The sequence below is a fragment of the Protopterus annectens genome, chromosome 6.part0 (assembly GCF_019279795.1).
Source record: "Protopterus annectens isolate FY-2018-M chromosome 6.part0, PAN1.0, whole genome shotgun sequence".
Lineage (NCBI taxonomy): Eukaryota > Metazoa > Chordata > Ceratodontiformes > Protopteridae > Protopterus > Protopterus annectens.
Window position 1 is genome coordinate 184250211 of NC_056737.1, and position 20526 is coordinate 184270736.

The 20526-nt window shown below is 37.8% G+C and overlaps 1 protein-coding gene across 2 annotated transcripts in view; it reads left to right on the top strand.

Annotated features, from left to right (window-relative positions):
• POMT2 (protein O-mannosyltransferase 2) overlaps positions 1-20526 on the top strand; it is a 1453485-nt gene that overhangs the window by 138212 nt on the left and 1294747 nt on the right. For both annotated transcript variants that reach the window (XM_044073901.1, XM_044073900.1), the window contains exon 5: positions 7859-7967. In XM_044073901.1, coding sequence (XP_043929836.1) covers positions 7859-7967 — 109 coding nt within the window. The remainder of the gene's footprint in view (positions 1-7858; positions 7968-20526) is intronic.

The window sequence follows — 20526 nt, forward strand, 5'->3', positions numbered from 1 at the left end:
AGTGACATTACTTACCAGTGCTTCTTTCCTTCCTAAGGTGGTGTCAATCAGTCAATTAATTTACCCGTTTCCTTTCCAAAATTTTCAAACAAAGGTGAGTATATGGTACATTTTATTGGATGCTCAGACAATGATGTTTTTATTTACATAAAACAAAAGTGATCAGAAAAACAGACCAATCGTTTGTATCCTTTGCAGCTGGCTTGCTTAATTTTGAATCTGCAAAGGTCACATTAGCCAAATGGCTGACTGAATAATGTTTATTTACAACATGCTGGACATAACCTTACCAAAACCTATAAGAGCACATTCAACAAGATCTATGGCAGCTTCTACGGTATTTTTTTCTAAAGCTTCTATGGGTGATATATGTGCAGCTGGAACCTAGACAAATCCTCATACCTTTATCACCCATTAAAATTGGATCTGGTCTCTAGGGAAGAGCAGCTTTTGTCTCAACTATGCTCAGGAATATCCTTCCTTAGAGTCCACCCAGGAATTTAGGTAACTGGGGACTCTGTCCCAGTGGTTGAGGAATGAATGAAAATTGACAACATCAGATCAAGAAGTTATGTACTTACCATAAGATTCCATTTGTGTTGTCCATTTTCTTTCTTCCTCAGCTTCCCATCCACCAGCCCACAGCCCTTTCTCTTATTTTGTTCTGCAAGAACAACTGGCTAAAAGGGCACTACTGTCCTTTAGGCTGAGCTCTAGACAGACTCTATATGCTTAAGTCTTCCCAATTAAAATTTCATATTTTTGTGTGTGTGTGTGTGTGTGTATATGTACATATATATATATATATATATATATATATATTTATAAAAATGTGTATCTATATCAAAACGGCAAACAAGATCTGAGGAGTGTTAGTGTTGGTGCATTATGGGAAAGGGAGGAGCTTGAGAGTTTTTGTGGCCACAAGCTTTACTAACGGACGAGTCAGATTTGAGGACTGGATATGAACCCAGTAGTTGGGGAAGAATGAAAATGGCCAATACAGATATAATGTTATGGTGAGTACATAACTTCTTTTTTCCTGTTATGCTCACTATCTTTATATAAATTTTCTTCAAATGTTTTCTTTATCTTGGCTCACACTATGTTTAATCTCTCAGTCCAGCTTGTTTGTTTCAGTTTTCAAAGTTATAGTTTTGACTTTTCCGTTTTTGTCTCTCATCTTAATTAAGTATCTTAAGGAAATGCATCCTCCTGACCTTATGTGCCTAGATCCTGATGTTAAACATTTTTATTATTATTATTTTTTTTTGCATTCAAACAATTTCCCTTTTAAAACTTGCCACGTTTCTTCTGCAGTTTTTCCACTGCATGCAACACTCCAATTAGTTTTACATAATGACTATTTTGCTTACATGTAGTCTGTTATTAATCTTCTATGCATTGGTTTAGATATCAGTTTGGCAGAATTATCTAGCAGTAAATTAACCTTTATAACCCCATGATTACTGCACATCAACAATGGTAAAACTTGACATGAAGTTAGTCTTTCCATAGGAGCACAAACCATGTCCAGTATGTTCTTTTCCTTAGTAGTTATTTATACAATTCTAAAACATTTATTACTGAGTATATACCGTAAATTTCTTTACTGATGTTGTAGAATTAATGTTTGTCTGTTTCTAGTACATTTTATTCCCCAGCCACTATTAAGTTTCTTTCCTGTTTCATTTAAGAAATGTATGAATTCTTCTTGGTCATCAGCACTTTACCTTTGATAGTGTGTACACCAACAATTGTTATATGCACCAGGGTTGTCCTAGTTATCATAATTACACAATGTATAGTATTGATGGTATTACTGAACATGTAATAATTGCAGGTCTCATAGCAATCTTTAATCACTGTTGTAACATCTCCATCTATTTTTTTGGTTAGAATCCTGTCTTGTGTTAGTCAAATGATGCAGTATATCTACTGCAAAAATTATTTTCCCTTGTCTTGACAGACCCGTGTTCTACACAGTTCCACTTTTTAAAATGGGCATTTTTTTTTCGTGTAGGTATTTGCTCCCAAAATATTTTCATTCACACTGACTTGACTTTCCTTTCTATATATGACTTGTGAAAAATACATCCTAGCACCAGTTCAGGTTATGCTACCTAAGAGGGCTTTAAGTTCCCTTCTAACAGCCAGAGAATCCTAGAAAATGAGATTATTTGTACCAACAAGAATAAAAACAGTGAATTGAACACCACAAGTACAATTCACCATCCAACGAGTGAGCAACGTGGGTTCGTTTATTGACAACAAAATAAATGCAGATATACGACTAAGCAAACAAACGCTTTCGCCAACAATCTGGCTTCATCAGAGTCATTTGTTAAACAATTCTTTTTGCTTTATACCCCATAACATCTAATTTCTAATCTAATTTAACTGTGTACTAAATTTCGTGCAGTCCAATTGGATAGCATGTTTTTGAAAAAAATCAAAGGAATTAAACCAAGTACCCAAGGGTCTTCGTATTTGGAAGAGACCCATGGGGATTGAGGAAGGTTCGACGGCTTTTCGTGAACTTGTTGGGTTGTTCAATAAAACTGGGATGGACATGTTGGATATCATTATTCGTAACAACGAGGCCAAATTAAATGAGTTGAAAGATCAAATCAGTGGTCTACATGTGAGTATCACAGCAGACCTTTTATATGAACAGTATCACACTAAATTTGAAAGGGCTATAAAGAATATAGAATCGTTTGTTGCTAGGAATACAGCGACTAAGAAAAAGAAGTTAGAAAGAGATACTTTAGATTACAAGAATAAGTGTACATATCCCCCTGGGTTTAAACCACAGGTTTATAGGGCGGACGATGAAAGCATGCAAAATGATTTTGGTGACTTGGACTGTAATGATGAACCCATGGTTAATGAAGGTTTTTTAGAAATGGAGAACGGGCCTCGGAGATCAGAGAGGCTGCGCAACAGGGACATGACTGTGGGGGATACACAGAGAAGCTACAATCGGGGTGTGAGAGTGAACAGGAGAGGGAGGTACTGAATTGTTGTCAAGATGTGTTTGCTGGGGCAATCAACATTATAGAACATGAACACGATTTGAGTGACAATACATTTCTTTCAAATGATGATGGACCTGTTTATAGTGTTTTTGGAAATGTGAACAATGAAAATGAAAATGTATGTGATGGTGATAATGTGGGATGTTTTGAATTTAATAATGTTGGTGATTTATCTATGCTTACTGATGAGACTAATGGGAAGTTATATGTTGAAACCACAGAAATTTGTGATGCATCTGAGCTAGGTGACGAGAATGCTGGGATGGTAATTATTGATTGTGTAAATCATCAGCTTTTAAAGAAAAAAGGTTACTGCATTTATAACTATACCGATTTGGCAATAGGTGAGGTACATTTTGAATTATTTTGTAAAGGGGTAAATTTTGTACCAATGTTCAAATTGGATATAGCTCAGGTTTTAATGGAATTTAAACTTTTTATTAGACAAATGCATTTAAAAATGTTCTTTGCAACTGAGGAAAGAGTTGTAGATGGAGTAAATATGAATACTTGTAATGTTACAAGTGTGTTAAAAAGAAAAAGCACCTTTATCCCCCCTTTTAGTCCGGAAGTATTGTGCTTTGAGAAATTAGTGGAATCAAAGTTAAGGAAAAATTTAAATGGTTTCAAAGTAGTCAAAGACAATCTCTCAGTACAGGAGAGAGAGCTGTTAGATTCCATTAAAAAATCTGGTCAATATAGGTTTATGAAGCCGGACAAAGGGGGAGGGACGGTAGTAATGTCTAAAATTGATTATATTTCTGAAATTTCTGCAATTTTGAATAGTGATGACACGTATGCTACTGTTTCTAGGAGTGAAATCAATAGGGCATATTTTAAAATTGATGTATTTTTGCATGGTGCATTGTTTCAGGGCAATATTAATGAGGTTGAATATGACTTTTTAATTGTGAAATTTCAAAAAATACCTAATTTGTTTGGTATCCCAAAGGTTCATAAAGGAACTGATAGACTGCAGTTTAGACCCATAGTATCGGCTAGGGGATCAAAAACAGAAGCCCTAGCAGCATTTATAGATGTTTCAGTTAAACCTGTAGTTAATGTGGCTGAGCATATTATCAGGGATTCATGGCACTGTCTTGATAGGCTTAAGAAAGTAGAGACAGGTAATTGTAACTTTGGTTTCCTTACAATTGATGTTGTGAATTTATTCTCTGTCATTCCACACCAGTCAGGATTAGATATGTTCTATGAAGCTATGATGGATGGTGGTTTGATTGATGGGGTAAACGCCAATTTGCTACTAGAATTGATGGAGATAGTTTTGAAGAATAACTTTATTTCTTTTGAAGGTGAGTTATTCCAACAAGTTTTAGGTGTTGCGGTGGGTGCTAAATGTGCCCCAGTTTTTGCAAATGCAGTTTTGCTCACATGGGAAAGAGAACATATTTTTTCATCCAAAAAGTACTTTGAAAGTATACTAATGTATAATAGATTTTTGGATGATATATTGATATTATGGAAGGGAGATGAACAATCAGCTATTGAGTTTGTGGAAGTTTTGGGGAAAACAACTGATTTTTTGAAATTTACATTTCATTGGCATGAAGATAGGATTAATTATTTGGATTTGACAATTAGTAAAATGGAAGGGGGTTTTGTAAGCAACATCTATAGAAAGGAGAATTACTCCAACTCACTATTGCATTTTACTAGTTGTCACCCCTTCCATCAGAGGAAAGGAGTAATTAAAGGGCAAATGGTGAGAACTTCGAGGTTGGTCGGTGATGATGCTATGTTTAGAATAGAGTTATTCAAACTAGTTGGTATGTTCCTAGATCGTGGATATCCACCAAAGTTATTGCTTAGTGTAAGAAGAGATGTGCTTAGGGAAAGGGGTGGTAAATATGCCCCAATTTTACAATCGGGCAACATCGATTAAGGAACAACAGGTTGAGGGAATAGGAAAAAGTGGTGAAGTACGATTAGTGTTAAAATATAATCATAGGACGCCTGAACTGACTGAAATTGTGAAAGATGTATGGAACATGTCTCTAAGTGAAGAGATTAAAAAGATTTTAGGTTCAATGCCAGTGATTGTATATAGTAGGGGAGAGAATTTAAAGGGTATCTTGGAAAAGAAAATTAAGAATAGTTTTAAGTCTATTATGAAAAAGTGTGGTTTCTGTAGATGGTGCAGATATGTTAATGAGAGCACATATGTCTGCGTAAGTGGGTACAAATATACAATCCCATGCCCTGGACAATGTAATTGTAGTACAAATAATTTGGTTTATTTGGCGACTTGTACCTCCTGTGATGCATATTATGTAGGTAAGACCATAAGGAGGTTACGAGATAGGGTAGCAGAACACATCAGGTCCATCAAAAAGAAAGATATGCACAATGCACTTTATTTACATAGTGTGAAATGTACAGAATTTAATAAATTTGTATTTTTTGTCATTGGGCGTGTGTTAGATTGTGGTGAAGGGGGTGATATAGTTAATAAGGTGGGGGCATTGGAGGCAGAATAGCAGATTAGATTAGATGCCTGTAGGCCTCCTGGCCTGAATGACCACATTTCCCTGAAACCAATGTTGAAACTTAGGTCCCAGCAAATTTGAAATTGAAGTTAATAATGTTTTATGTTTCATATTTGATGTATTTGATAAATATAATTTTTAATGAATTTTTGGGAGATTTGGATATGGTCATAGTATATTTTAATAAAGAGTGTGTGAAGTACAGGTTTATTAAATTATATTATATTTGTATTTATAATATGTTATACAAATGTATAGGGAAGTCAATGATGTATTAATTGTTTTATTATTTTATAAAAATATAGGATGATTTATGGATTTTAAGTATTTGAAAATATATGTATATGTAGTGATGTTTAGTGGTTTATTTATTAAGGATGCAAATAGGTTTTGGTGGGTGGTATTAGGCTCAACCAATGAAATTAGATGTTATGGGGTATAAAGCAAAAAGAATTGTTTAACAAATGACTCTGATGAAGCCAGATTGTTGGCGAAAGCGTTTGTTTGCTTAGTCGTATATCTGCATTTATTTTGTTGTCAATAAACGAACCCACATTGCTCACTCATTGGATGGTGAATTGTACTTTGTGGTGTTCAATTCACTTTTATGCTTTCTGCCCTTGTGGGTGTTTTCGTTTTTGTTCGTAAGAATAAAAACAGCTCCATACTTCCAATGAGGTATTCTAAAACCCTTCATGCATTCTGTATATTTGCTTCTGATAAAAATAACACTGCTCGATGTTCATTATCCTCTCTGTACTCAAGTATTAGTCTAGTAACTGAATCTCCAGTTGCTAGTAAATCACTTCTGAGCAGATGTGAAGAACTTTCCTCTTTTAATTCAGCAATGTTTGCTTTATCAATTGTTGAAAAGGTATGGCCTTCATCTCCATTAGTCATGTTTAATCTTACTGTTTTCATGGCTTATTTCATTCACAAGAAATGTGATTCTCATCCAGTTGTCTTTCTACTTCCACTGCCTGAGCCATGTTGTCAGCTTCAGTCTTTCTCCTCTTTTTTTCTTACAATAATGTTCTTCAATCCTTACAAGTTCTGTGTTGATTTCTTCCTTTCAGCTTGTCCCATTCCTCTTTTTCTTTTTTTTTTCCCTGCCTTCTGTTTTGGAAAATGTTATTTTCTGTAGATGGATTGTTTTTCTGATTGCTGGTAATAATAATATTGTCCAATCTGTGTGTTACTTAACAAAGCAGTGTACTTTTTAGTACATATTTTCTTTGCAATATAGACATTAATCAATTTATTTTTCTTCCTTATTTGTTGTGAACTTCTTCCTTTCTTTTTATTTTCTTCTGTATAGTCTGAATACTCAGATTGCTGAATACTTGTATCCTGAATTCCAAAGTTTTCATTGGTAGTATCATGTTTAATAGGGGTTGAGTGATGTTTACTGATGGTGGACACTTCATTTCATTATGCTTTTTGCCCTGTTTTTTTTTTGTGCCAAGTGCAGTCATAATCAGTAAGTCCATATTTACTACTACTAATAGTAAGCAAATAACCCAACTTTTGACTGTTTGTTCAGACCTTTTAACAAGCATCTATTTTTGCCTTGACTTCGGCTCTTGAGTTAGGCTTTCTTTGGTATAGTAGTGGGTATAATAGATTGTGTTCCTACTGCTTAGCTTGTCTGTCTGGGATCCTCTTCTAGAGGGTCCAGACACCCTCCCATTATTCTGCTATGCTTATTGGCTTCTTCATCCAGCCTGTTTGTTTTTTTCTACTGTAACTGAGGCATGTATATACTTCAGTATTTCTTGTAAATATCAGATATTCAGAGTTTTTATGATGTACAGGAAATGTGCTCATGTAATGGTTGGAATTACAGGACTAGGTGTATTTTCATAGTACAGACCATGGCATAACAGTATACACCTTTCTAGGACATAAGTTCCCCTAGCACTGGAGTTCCCAAGAACTGGAACAGAAAAGGAAGAACCCATTCATAATTCCACCAAAGAGAGTTACTTTGTAGAGCAACTAAAAGATAAGAATTCATCTACTTTATCATTTTACAAATATAAACATAACTCTTTCAGTCTGATTAATGTATTCCTGTAGCAAAAACTATGTTAAAATACATTGTATAGAGGGCAGTGTAACTCCATATTGCCTCTTTTTTGTTTTTAGCTATATTTTAGCAAGTGGCAATAGATATCCCTATAGTGCTAGTAAATAATGTAGTGTGAACATATTTACTTTGTTTAGCTCACGACTTTTTTTTAAATTTCTTTGACAACATGAATGCAATGAAGTGAAAAAGATTTAGCATCTTCATTTTTCTTTCAACAGACACTGGCTGCATCACCATTTCCCAATACATCCTTCTGGATCCAGTCCTTATGTTTTTCATCATGGGAGCTGTTCTCAGCATGGCTAGGTTTAATTCTCAGAAAAACAGGTAAGTATGTTTCTTTGTTTTTATACATATACACACATGTATTTATATTCATTAACTATGGCAATGTACTGATCCACAAGGACCTTTTTCAAACTCTGCCATGGGACACTGCCTGGTGTTAAACATGAGCTATTGCTTTCTTTGCTATGTAAGCTGTCCATTAAAAAAAACACTCTACACTGTTGAGTGGGATTTGTAGCCATCATTTTTGTCTCTGTGTGGTATACTTAAGCAATAATTGATGACTGTGAGGTGAGTGGGTATATCAGGATTTACTCACTGTTGGTGTGGCTTGATCACAAGGTCAAAACCCGACTGAAAAAACAAAGCCAACCATGGGTAAATCCTCGTATACCCATGCGCAGTCATAGATTATTGTTATTATACAATGACATTATTTAAGAAATAAATTGCTTACCTTTCTTAAATGTGTTTGTGTAATGGCACTTCATCCTTCTGTAGGCTGATGTACTGCACAATTGTCTGGGACTTGCATTCCCACACTCGCACAGTACATAAGTCCAGTGCAGTAGAAGCAATAGAGAAAAGAATCTCCTATGCTTTTTTTTTTTTAATGTTTAAAAACATAAGAATTTTACTAGGAACAGAGCAGAAATATATTGAAAATCAATTATATTTTTGTTTCTTTAGTTTTGCAGAACATACCTGATTTTTCTCTTATTTTACTGTCATCCAGTATATACCAATAGAAAATTTGGCCGCTCAGTGGTACTTCATGGTCTGGCCGTTTTTGATTGGTATATGTTCATTTTACAGTGGGCATGCTGGATGGGTTGACCAATCAGTGTAATCATTTTTTAATAGCAATGAGCAGTTATTTTATAATGACAGTTATTAGTCTTATACAACATAGAAGGATGTTTCACACAGTGCTTTTGGGGATTCAAGTCTCTTTGGCTGTCCCTTATAGTTGTGATGGGGATGCTCATCATTCGCACTTCCTCAGCTGCATATGGGTTTTGTGCCCTGCACTAACCTGAATTGACAACGTTCCATACCTCCAAATCCTCTCCTCTAATTCTGTGTGATAGTGGATTGGCTAAGCCCCTCCTGTCAGGTGAAACTTAACCCTTGTCACAGAAAGTCGGTTATTCATTATTAAGTGCCAGCTGAAGAAGTCTGTTGAATCTCCTCAGCAGCCTGCATTGATGCACTACAGCTCCCAGACTCAGATAAGGTCCCTTTGACAATTTCCCTTCTAATACTTTTAATTTCTTTCTGTTTTATATTAAATTATGTATATGTTTGTGTTAACATTCTATTTTAATATTTTTTCTACTTATTACTGCTGTTAAATTCTGACTTACTTTGGTGTTATTTATATGCTTAATACTGCTTTTAAGCAATTATGGGGCTTTTCTGAAGTGATCAAAGTCTTGTAATGGGAAACTAAAGATTCTGTGGTGTCAGTTGAACACTAGGCCTCTTTTTTGTGTTTATCTACTTCACTTTGAAGTTCTGACAGGAAAATATTGCTTTTGTTTCCACTTTTTTCTTCACTAATGACATTTACTACTGGCTTAACACAACTGTAGGTGTTTTTATTGTTAAATCATGATTTTTGTTACCACAAATTACTGTATTTGGATTTTCTGTGGAGATTTTTATTTTTTCATTACTGATAAGGGAATCTAGATGTAAATAATTATTTATGCTGTTTTAAAAGGTTTCTACTTGATTTAAGGGCATATTATTTTTTGTCATTATTTAATTTTACTTAGTAGTGTAACTGTGTGCTGTTTACTACACAGTGCAGATTGTAGAAAAAAGGTTTAGCACAATTTAAACCATTTCTGCTGTATTTTTATGCAGTTTAGCCATCTTTCCTGTGTGGAAACTTAATTTATATTTTGTTTTATTGCTGCCATTAGTCAACCCTTAATAGCCTCAGTGTATTATTCTGGCTGGTAATTTTTCCCCTGACTTGATGGATCATGATATGGCTGTCCCCCCAATCAAATCCAATTAAAACTAGAAAGGAAAAGCTCAATAAAAATGTGCCCCAGCCTATGGTTTGTGAATCTTTTTGATGACCTTCCAAATCACTGTTGCAGTAGTCATCACCTAAGGGATCTCTTGCCAAGACTAGCCCAACGTCCGTCCAGTGTACCAAAACCTTTACATCCTCCCACCATCGTATGTCAGCCATATGCTCCCCTCTCGGGCATAGGGCATAAAGGTGATGTACATACTCTGGATACTGAGAACTGAAGTACCCAGGGAGAACTAGAGCCATCCGAGGAGAAAGGAGAACATGCACATCCTGGAGGGAAAAAACAAGAGAAAGAAAATAGGGCAAGATGGTAAAGACCCCTTAGCCTGCAAAGTGTTCTTAACAGAAGAAAGATAAGTAAAAGGGCAGGATGGAGTCTGAATACTACAGCAGTGAAAAGAACATCATCTTCTGTTATGGTAAGATTTTACACAACTGTACTTTGTCCTTCCATATTACAGTTGCAGCATTTATAATCTGTGGGGGAGTACAAAAGCTACTGTAAAGAATGTAAAGAGGAAGGTTCAGGAGAGCCCTCCTCAAACTCATGAAAGATGGCCCTAGCAAATCCTGCTACATTGGTGGAGGAAGTGGATGTCTCTCAATCCAGACGTACCCTTCTTGCTCCAGGCCCCATTTCAAGCAGTCCAAATGGACTCATTAGATTTTGCATGGGGGAACAGTGAACAAGGGGAGTTTATGTGCAAGATGAATAGGGGCCTTCGGACACTACAAAGCACATAAATGTCAAAGAAATGTTTGCAGGGATTCAGATCATAAAAATAAAATCTTCACCACTTATGGTCTTCTGGTCCCCTTTTATTGGTCACAGACAAAACCACAGTTATATTTTAGTTGAGCAAACGGGGGGATACAAGGTCATATTCTCTTTGCCAGTTGGCAGTGATAGCCTGGGAACTAGACTTGCAGCATTCTCTGATGCTTCAAGCCTCACAATTCCCATCAGAGTAAAACATAGCAGCAAATAAAAATAATTAAAATAAAACACTGAGTATATAAACTCAAATCATAAAAAGGCTAGAAAAATAGAGGAAGCTTGAACTAACTATTCAGATGAACTGATAAAACTGCAAAAATTAAAAGTTGAAATGAAGAAAAGGATATCCAAGTATGAGACTTCTCAAGAAGAGCCGTTTAAAAATTGTAGAATTAGAAGACAGCACACAGAGAAAACAGGAGAATTTGCTGCTGTACCAGAGAAACTGGAAGGAATAGACTGTATTAAATTTGTGAAAGCAGATATAAGCATTTGGACAGGTATTTCACAACAAGATTTGTTAATGGAAAGAGCACATCATTTATGTTCCAAAACTGGCCATGGGAAAGCAGCCAAGACTTGTATTAGTAGAAGCATAGTCATACCAGTCAAAATAATTGATCCTCACAAAACAGTGTCAGAAGAGCAAAATATAAAAAATTGGAGACAGTACAGTGTTTGTGGAAAACGATTATTCACTGTACACCAGGCAGTAGAAAAGCAAATTTTTTGCAGCAATCAGGGAAAGCTGAAAGGCAAGTGTGAAAGTCAAGCTGCTATATTCAGCTGTCTTCAAAATATTTTTTTCCTGAAGGATCAAATACATTTTTTGATGCAGGCTAAGGAGGAAGTGTAAAAGTTTAGCCAACAGAAAGTGAAACATCAAACAGAAGAGGACTGTACTTCTCATTCTTCATTATGGAAATCAGTAAAGAGCACAAATGGAAATATTTATAGAAGATGCAAATATGCCAAGGTTAAAGATAGATGATGCTCAACAATTAGCAGTTAAGATAGGAGATGATATAAAAATGGTGATGTATAATCAATCTGCAGGAAGGTCTCCAGGAGCAGATAGTATTCCTGTGAAAGCTTGGAGGTTAGGAGGGAAACAAGTTTATAAAGATCTGGAAGGGTTTAACTCTTTTAAAAAAAAAAAGCAATACCAACCTCTTGGAAGAAAGCTCTGGTGACTATAGTACCTAAAAGATGGTAAAGACCCATCAGGTTCAGCTTCATGTAGGCCCATTTAAAATTTAAACCATGATTATAAAGTGTTTGTCTGTACTAGTGACAAGAATGGCAGTGGTGTAGCCAAAACCGATGGATATGGATGTGGTTTTGTGGAGGGGAGGCAAACATTTGATCACATTAACAGAACAGTGGTGATCCAGAGGGAAGCAGAATGTAAGAAAATACTGCTGCTGTTGGTGGGTCGTTGTGCAGAGAAAGCTGATATTTTGAGTAGGACAGTGAGAGCATTTGCATTCCCCAATACAATAATAAGGTTAATTTGGAGGACATATGAGAGATCAAAGGCAAGAAGTAGTTTGTGGGAGTTCCTCTCTGATGTACTGTGTCTGAACAGAGGAACCAAAGCAGGAGTGTCCTCTCTTCCCCTCTGTTTGTTTAATATTTAGAGCCATAGGCAAAGAAAATAAGAGACTCAGAAATTCAGGGATCTAATTGATATGGTAAACAAAAAATGGCTTTGTTTTCAGATGAGATTATTTTGTACCTGATACATCCATAAAAGGACATTTCGGTGTAGTACAACATTTTGAGACTCTTTCAACTCTTTTTCATATCTACAGTTAATGAAGATAAAATAAGGGCTATAGGCGTAATTTATGCACTCACACATGAATTGGTTCAGCAGTACCCATATTTATAGGGACACAATAAGATTAAGTATTTACGGCCATGGATTAAAAAGTATTTTGATTAAAATAAATAGAAATTTTAATTAAAAATTAAAATTAAAAAGTCTTTTTTGGCTTTAGTTATGGTAGCTAAGGATATGTGGGAATAGACTTAACAAAAGATAATACAAAAACTGAGAAACTGGAAGCTCCTATTTATTGATATGGATAGTAAGATATAAGCATTGAAATTTTCTGTAGTCCCTTTAGTTTTATATGGGGAGGCATATTTTTATCAACCAGAGGAGAAGTTTTGGATAGTAATAAAAAGTTGAAGAAACTTCTCTGTGAGAGGAAGAGGGCAAGTGTTAAGTGGGATAAGTTGATCCTTCCAGTGGAACAAGGGGTTTAGGGTTACCTGATTTGAAGGGATATTTTCTAACTACACAATTAAGACTTGTGTACAAAACACAAGCAGAAAGTTACAATTCAGGAGGGACAGAGATAACGAAGTAGTGGGGAAATTCAGTAAATAAGGAGAGAATGGGATTTTGGATGCATATCCTTAAGAAGAATAACAGCCATATGGAATATTAGGGTTCCTGTCATGTAGTTGAACTTTTACAAGTTTGAACCTCATACGGTTGAGACCATAAGTTCGAATTTGTAAAAGTTCGAGCGTTTGAATGGAAATCTTCATAAGTGGAGGTTTCCATTTTGTTCAATGGGGTGCGATCTCGGAGTTGGTATCTTTAAGTAGTGGGGGTGCAGGGGGGCTTGTCCACCTGCTTAAAACAGTTTATTTTGTTTTCCTTTTTTTTTTAATGCATTATGCATAGTCGAAGTTTGTAACTTCGAATATTACGTGTTCGAAATTATAAGATTTCGACAATGTGATATAGACCTGGAATATTATATAAATAAAGTTCCAGGCTGTATTCTAATAACTAGGCCAACATGAAAGTGGATAAAGGAGATTTTGCTGATAGGGATGACTGCAAGTAGGTGTACGAAGAATAGGCCAGATGTGGCTGGTGTTTAGTGGAGAATACTGGCAAAGGAACCAAGGTATTGGGAGCAAATAACTAGAGAGGGAAAGATAATAAAATGGGATGAGGCCAAGAAGACATTTGGATTGCAGGCTAGAGGCTGCCTTCCTTACAAGGGATTGATATCTGAGTGTAGGCAAAGAGTAAGAGAGAGGGGAATCCTAAGTAAAAATCTGATTTGATAGAGTTTTTAATCAAATCTAGAACAGAAGCTGCTGTTAAAAAATTTGATAATTAGTAGGGCATATGAAATATACTGCACGTCAACTATAAGACTCGATCAGAGGAGGTTAGAAAGGATTGGGAAGAAAGAGTGGATACGCAATTAACAAGGGAACAATGGGAAGACATATGTATGTATGTCGCCGAAGTATGCAACAAAGTCTAGAAGGTTTAGGATTTTTGCTTGGACTTGTTTGCATAGGTAATTTTATACACCAAGCAGACTTGGATTAATTTTTCCTCAAGTAGATTGCAAATATTGCAGAGGTGTGACGGAGAAGAAAGAGGTAACTGGGAACATATGTTTTGGGAGGGTAATGAGTTAGCAGATTTTAAAAAAATTCCATGCAGAGTACTCTGACAGAAATATTGGATGAGCAAATGGGTGTAGCTAAGGAAATTCTTTTGAACTAGGACACTGAATCTGAAGTGACTAGACATAATAAGGTCTTGCTCAGTTTAATTCTGGTGGCTGCAAAAAAAAAGCAATTACTAGAAAATGAAAATCAAAGTGTAAACCAACTATACTTTGAAGTATTGGATATTGTAACAGATAAAAGAACTGGAAGTGAGATCTTTTGAAAATATAGAAATAAATGGAATTTGTGAGAACAATACATGCAAAATCATGTTCTGGAGGAAGAATGAGGTTTTAGGGAGGGCAGGAAATGAGTAATTTATATAATGCTGCACTGATGGTTATAAAAAATATATATGTGAAGTGTGATATATGTATCTGGAAACATGTCAATATGTTTTTTCTTTTATATTAATGTATTTTTCCCTATGTATTTTATGATGATTAAAAAAATTCAGCCGGCAATCATTTCTAATTTTCACGTCTGCCAGGACCATTTGCCTATAATTTCTTTAAAGTTATCCAAAGCCTTTTTTTAGGATATCTTCCTTCTCAGACCTCCTTTGAGCAATCCAGTTTCACCATGGGAATATACCCCTCATTTTACAAGCCGTAATCGGGGCCCCTTTTGAGCCTGCTACTATTGTTGACCTAAAGTGGAGCCAATCCCTTGCAAGACCGACAAAGTCTTAGTTCCGTTCAAGGATAGGTCTTAATAGAACAAGGGTCCTGTATTCAATGCTTTTTTCTTAATTACAGTAACTTCTGCCAAGAGTTTCTGAACTTCAGACTTTGTCCTGTAATCCTTCTTACCTCATTTTTCACAGGGACACGGATTCATTGCAGACTAATCATCCTTTCTACTTAAGGTTGCCTCCGAGTCAAAATATAACTTGGTCTTTTCAGTTGACAGTATTCTTTCCAAATTTCAGTAACAAGGGCAAATGCATGATTCACTGCCTGGACCTTCATCATCAACTGAGATTTTATTTGGACAAACCAAATGTTTCAGAAAATCAGATGGCTTTGTGTGTCTTTCTCTAGAGCTAAGATTAGCAAAACAATTTTCAGATGACTATTTGAGTGCATTTCCTTTGTTTATGCCATTAATGGCTTATCTTTACCTGTCAAACCAAAGGCACATTCTGCTAGTGCAATGTCTACATTAACGGCTTTCTTTGGTGGTACTTCCTTAGAAGATATCTGTTCAGTGGTAAAACTCATACCTTTGTGTCCCATTACAAGCTTGACTTTCAGTCCAGATCTCTGGCTTCTTTTGGTGCCTCCATTTTGCAAAATATTCTCTGCTGATATCACCTGGTTAGACTGGCTTGGGACTCTTCTGCAGGTTGAGATGTCTGGAAAAACACAACATCTAATATTAAAGTTATGCACCGAATGTAGCTGTAAATCCATGATGTTCTTCATTCCACATTGCTGCAGTCCTAACCATTGGGTAGTCCGCTGTCCAGTCGGCCCGAATACCAAAGTATATGGCTGACGTCGGTCAAGGCGCATCAGACTGATGTCAGGACGTCAGGGTACTAATGCGCATGACCGACGTCATATCCTCAGTCTTTTTTGCCGCATGGTCCGATGCAGAAGCAGTTTTGCGAGTGCAGGTTGGCGTTCTGAAACATTTCCGAAGTCGGAGTTTCAGACCGAATCAAAGTTGGCTAAGTACCCCGTTGGGGAACATTTTGGTTTTTTCTTGCCTCAGTATTTAACCGGATGTCAGAAAAAGTGAATAACTGTATTTCTTGTGGGAAACAGATACCTCATAGGGATTACCATACTTTGTGTATACCTTGTTTAGGGCCTGAGCACGACGTTGTTGGTTGCCGCTCTTGTGCTAGATTTAACAAACGCACTATTAAGAGAAGATTAGACTGTGCCAGGTTAGTGTTTGGGAAGCGTTGTAATTATAAAATGCCGTCGGATGCTCCGGCCGCTTCGTCCAAAAAGCGCAAGGACAAAACTGCAAAGCCTAGGGTTGATGAACCGGCAGTCCCGGACGTTGGTTCTTTAGAAGGCTCAGTGGAGCCAGAGGTTTTGCCAGGAGTTTCTTTGGAGTCTCAGGCAGAGACTTTACTGTTACAGGATGTGCCTTCTCAGGAGGTAGGCCAGGCTGAGGGGGCTTCTCAGGTAACTGTTCTTCCCTCTCTTTCCAAGGTAGTTAGAGCCTCTCCTTCTGTTTCTAAAACTTCTTTGAGAGGTAGGCCAAGTTTAGCTTCAGTGGGGGCTTCTCCTAGCACTTCAGGTTCTGTGCCTAAGAAACATATGCTTAAAATGGCAGAAGATTTAATTACTATGATTAGAGGCTCCATGCCCCCTCCTGATAAGAGGCCTAGGGTGGAACCTGAGTTTGAGAGTTTTGAACAGTGTTCAGAGGCTTCTGAGTCTTCTGCGGAAGACTTGCAGGAGTATCCTCCTTATTCTGATTCTGATGTGGATGATTCCACTCCTACAGCTTCTCCTCCTGAGGATTTCTCATTTTCAGAGACTCTGCATTCCATGAGGGAGCACTTTAAATGGGAAGGCCAAGATTACTCTGATTCCAGGAAAAGGCTTAGGGAATTCTTATTTTTACCCCAGCATAGGCCCTTAGCTATACCTCCTGTGTTGAATGTGGTGGAAGATGTTTTTGCAGAGGCTTCCCTGAATCCTGATTCTTTGCCTCCTGCCCCTGTTAAACCTGATAGGTACTATAGGGTGCCTGAGGCTCATAAGTATTTGTTTAAGAGTCCTAGGGCAGACCCGGAAACTGTTTCTCAGGGGCCTAAAGGTGTTAAGGCCTCTGTTGTTAAAAATCCTGTTCCCACTGATAAAGAGGCAAGGGCTTTGGATAGGTGGGGAAAGAAAGTGTATACTTCTTCCACTTTAGCCATGAGAGCTTTGAATTGTCAGTTTCACATGCTAAAATATCAAAATTATCTCCTTTCACAATTGAAATCTAAGGTGGATGCTTTGGCGGAAGGTATAGAGTGTAAAGAGTTGCTGGATTTAGTTCATGTGTCTGAACAAGTGGGTAAGCATTCTTTGCAATGTGGTTTTGATGCTGTGCAGGCCTCCTCGAGGGTGGCTGCCACTAGTTCTGTTCTTCGCAGGCATGCCTGGTTGAGGGATCAGAATTTAGCAGAGCATGTTAAGACTAGGATTTTGGATGCCCCTTTACAGTCTGATGTGTTATTTGGTTCGCCTGTGGAAGCAGTTTTAAAGAAAATGGAGGACAAAGCTAAGTCTATGCAAACTGTTAAAGATTTTTTGCAGGTGCAGCCACCGAAGTTTAGTAGAAATTGGCCTACTAAGGGATGGACATATCCTGCTTATGATTCCCAGTCTAGGGGTAGGTCTAGACGTGGTAGGGGCAGAGCTCAAGGTTCTTTTAGACCTAGAACAGGGGGTTCACCTGCTCAGACTTCTGGGGAGGGCAGGGGTCAGTCCTTTCGTAAACAGACCCAATGACCTGCCTTTTCAGCTGCCAGTAGATTCTCGTCTGGCAGCTCCTTTGGGAGGAAGACTGTCTCTTTTCAAAGAAAATTGGGATTTAATCACTCAAGACAGATGGGTGTTGGATATCATTCACCACGGTTACAGGTTTTATTTCCATACATTGCCCCCTTTCAAAGGCATGCCAGACGTTCCTCCTCCACAAAGGACAGAGGCTTACAAGCAAATTTCTCTGTTACTCCAAATAGGGGCCATTCAGCCAGTCCCTGTACCAGAAAGGGGCCTAGGATTTTATTCTCGCCTGTTCCTAGTACCAAAGAAGGGGAACACGTGGAGACCAATTTTGGATTTATCTATCCTCAACACTTATCTGGACATTCCCAAGTTCAAAATGTTGACGTTACAACAGCTTTTACCTCTGCTGGGCAAAGATCACTGGATGGTAACTTTAGATCTCAAGGAAGCTTACCTTCATGTGCCTATAAGACTAAGTTGCAGAAAGTATCTGCATTTTCGAGCTGGAAATTCTCATTATCAGTTCTCTGCATTGCCCTTTGGCTTATCTACTGCCCAGAGTATTCACAAAGGTTCTGGCTCCATTGATAGCTTACTTCAGGCTAAAAGGAATTCAAATCTATCCTTATTTGGACGATTGCCTGATTCTGGCTCAAGAAAAGGAAAACCTTCTACAGCATTTGGAATATGTCATAGCAGTGCTAAGATGCCTAGGGTATTCTGTGAACGAAATAAAGTCCAGTCTAGTACCCTCTCAAGACATGTGCTTTCTGGGTGTGAGACTGAATACAGCAGCCCAGATGGCCTTTTTAACCCCGGACAAACAAAAGAATCTTTCCAGTTACTTCCATCAATTATCTCTTCAGTCCGGGCTGACTGCAAGGACAGTCCTTCAAGCCTTAGGGTTCATGGCATCTTGTATTCTGGTACTTCCCAATGCCAAACTGCATATGAGGAAGCTGCAATGGTATCTCAAAAATGTATGGACACAGCACTGCCAGGATTTGGACACTGTCATTCAAATAATACCTTGCATTCAAAAAGAATTTTTGTGGTGGGCTCAGGAATGTCACCTAAACAAGGGACTCTCTGTGACCCGGCCAGAGGCGAGTCAGATTTTAACGACAGATGCCTCGGACATTGCTTGGGGAGCTCATCTAAATGGAAAGTGGATACAAGACAAGTGGCCTGCCAGACTTCAGCATCTACATATCAACATGAAGGAGATGTTAGCAGTCCAATTTGCATTAATGGCTTTCAAGGAGTTACTTCTTCCAGGGCAGGTGTTGATTCTAACAGACAACACAACTGTCATGTGGTACATCAACAAACAAGGGGGAACACATTCTTATCCTCTATGCAGGCAAGCAATGATTTTATGGGACACTGCGCTCAGCTTGCAACTAACTCTACAGGCAAGGTTTCTGCCGGGAGCACAGAACTCCTTAGCAGATGTGTTAAGCAGACAAATCATGGATCCCCACGAGTGGAAACTGGATCTTAATGTATTTCAGAAATTGACAGTGTCATGGGGAACTCCAGACATAGATCTGTTCGCTTCTCCACTAAACCACCAGCTGCCAAGGTTTTGCACAAAGGGGTTTCATCACACAGCTTGGAAAGTGGATGCTCTTGCTTTCAGTTGGAAAAATCTTCATGTGTATGCCTTTCCACCTCTGCCTCTTCTTCCAAAGGTGCTTCTAAAGGTCAGACAAGACAAGCCAAGGATGATTTTAATAGCTCCAGATTGGCCTCGGCAGCACTGGTACCCACTACTAAGGAGTCTGGTAAAGAAGCCTCCATGGCCTTTGCCTTTGATTCCACATCTGTTATCTCAGAAGGACGGTCACCTGCTCAATGTCAAGCTTCACTCTCTTCATCTAACAGCCTGGCATATTCTGTTCTGAAACACAGCAGGTCTCAACTTCCTCAACAAGTTTTAAATGTGATTATGGAAGCCAGAAGACCTAGTACAAGGAAGGTGTACGCAGAAAAATGGAAGAGATTTTTATTTTGGAGTGCAGCAAAGAATTTAGAGATTTCTGAGCCTAATTTGAGTGTGGCTCTTCAATATCTTACTGAGTTATTGGACAAAGGTTTGTCCTTCTCTTCCATTAAGATTCATGCTGCAGCAATTTCAGCTCACTATGATTGTGACCCACCATTGTTTTCGCATCCTTTGTTCAAGCAGTTTCTTAGAGGGGCAAAGAATATAAGACCCCCACGTAGAGCTCCTACTCCTGCTTGGGATCTCAATTTTGTGTTGGAAAAACTTACTCTACAACCTTTTGAGCCTGCGGCTACTGCTGAATTGAAATACTTGTCATGGAAGACTGCTTTTTTGTTGGCTATTACTTCTGCAAGAAGGGTTTCTGAGTTGCAGGCCCTTATGGCAGTAGAGCCCTTTTTGATTTTCCATAAGGATAGGGTATCATTACGTACTAATCCTTCTTTTATGCCTAAGGTGGTTTCTAGTGTGGCTTTAAACCAAACTATTCATTTGCCTACTTTTTATGCAGATCCCCAAAATAAGGGGGAAAAGATTTTGCACACTTTAGATGTACATAGGCAGTTGCGTTATTATTTAAGCAGGACTAAGGATTTCAGGCAGTCTCAGCAGTTGTTTGTTTCTTTTGCTTTGAGTTCTCAGGGCAAGCCTGTGTCTAAGCAAACTATTTCTAAGTGGATTGGGTTTTGCATTTCATTTTGTTATTCCCATCATGGCAAGGAGATTCCAGCTGGGATTAGGCCTCATTCCACTAGGGCTACTGCCACTTCAACAGCATTTCTAAGGGGTGGCAACTAAGGATA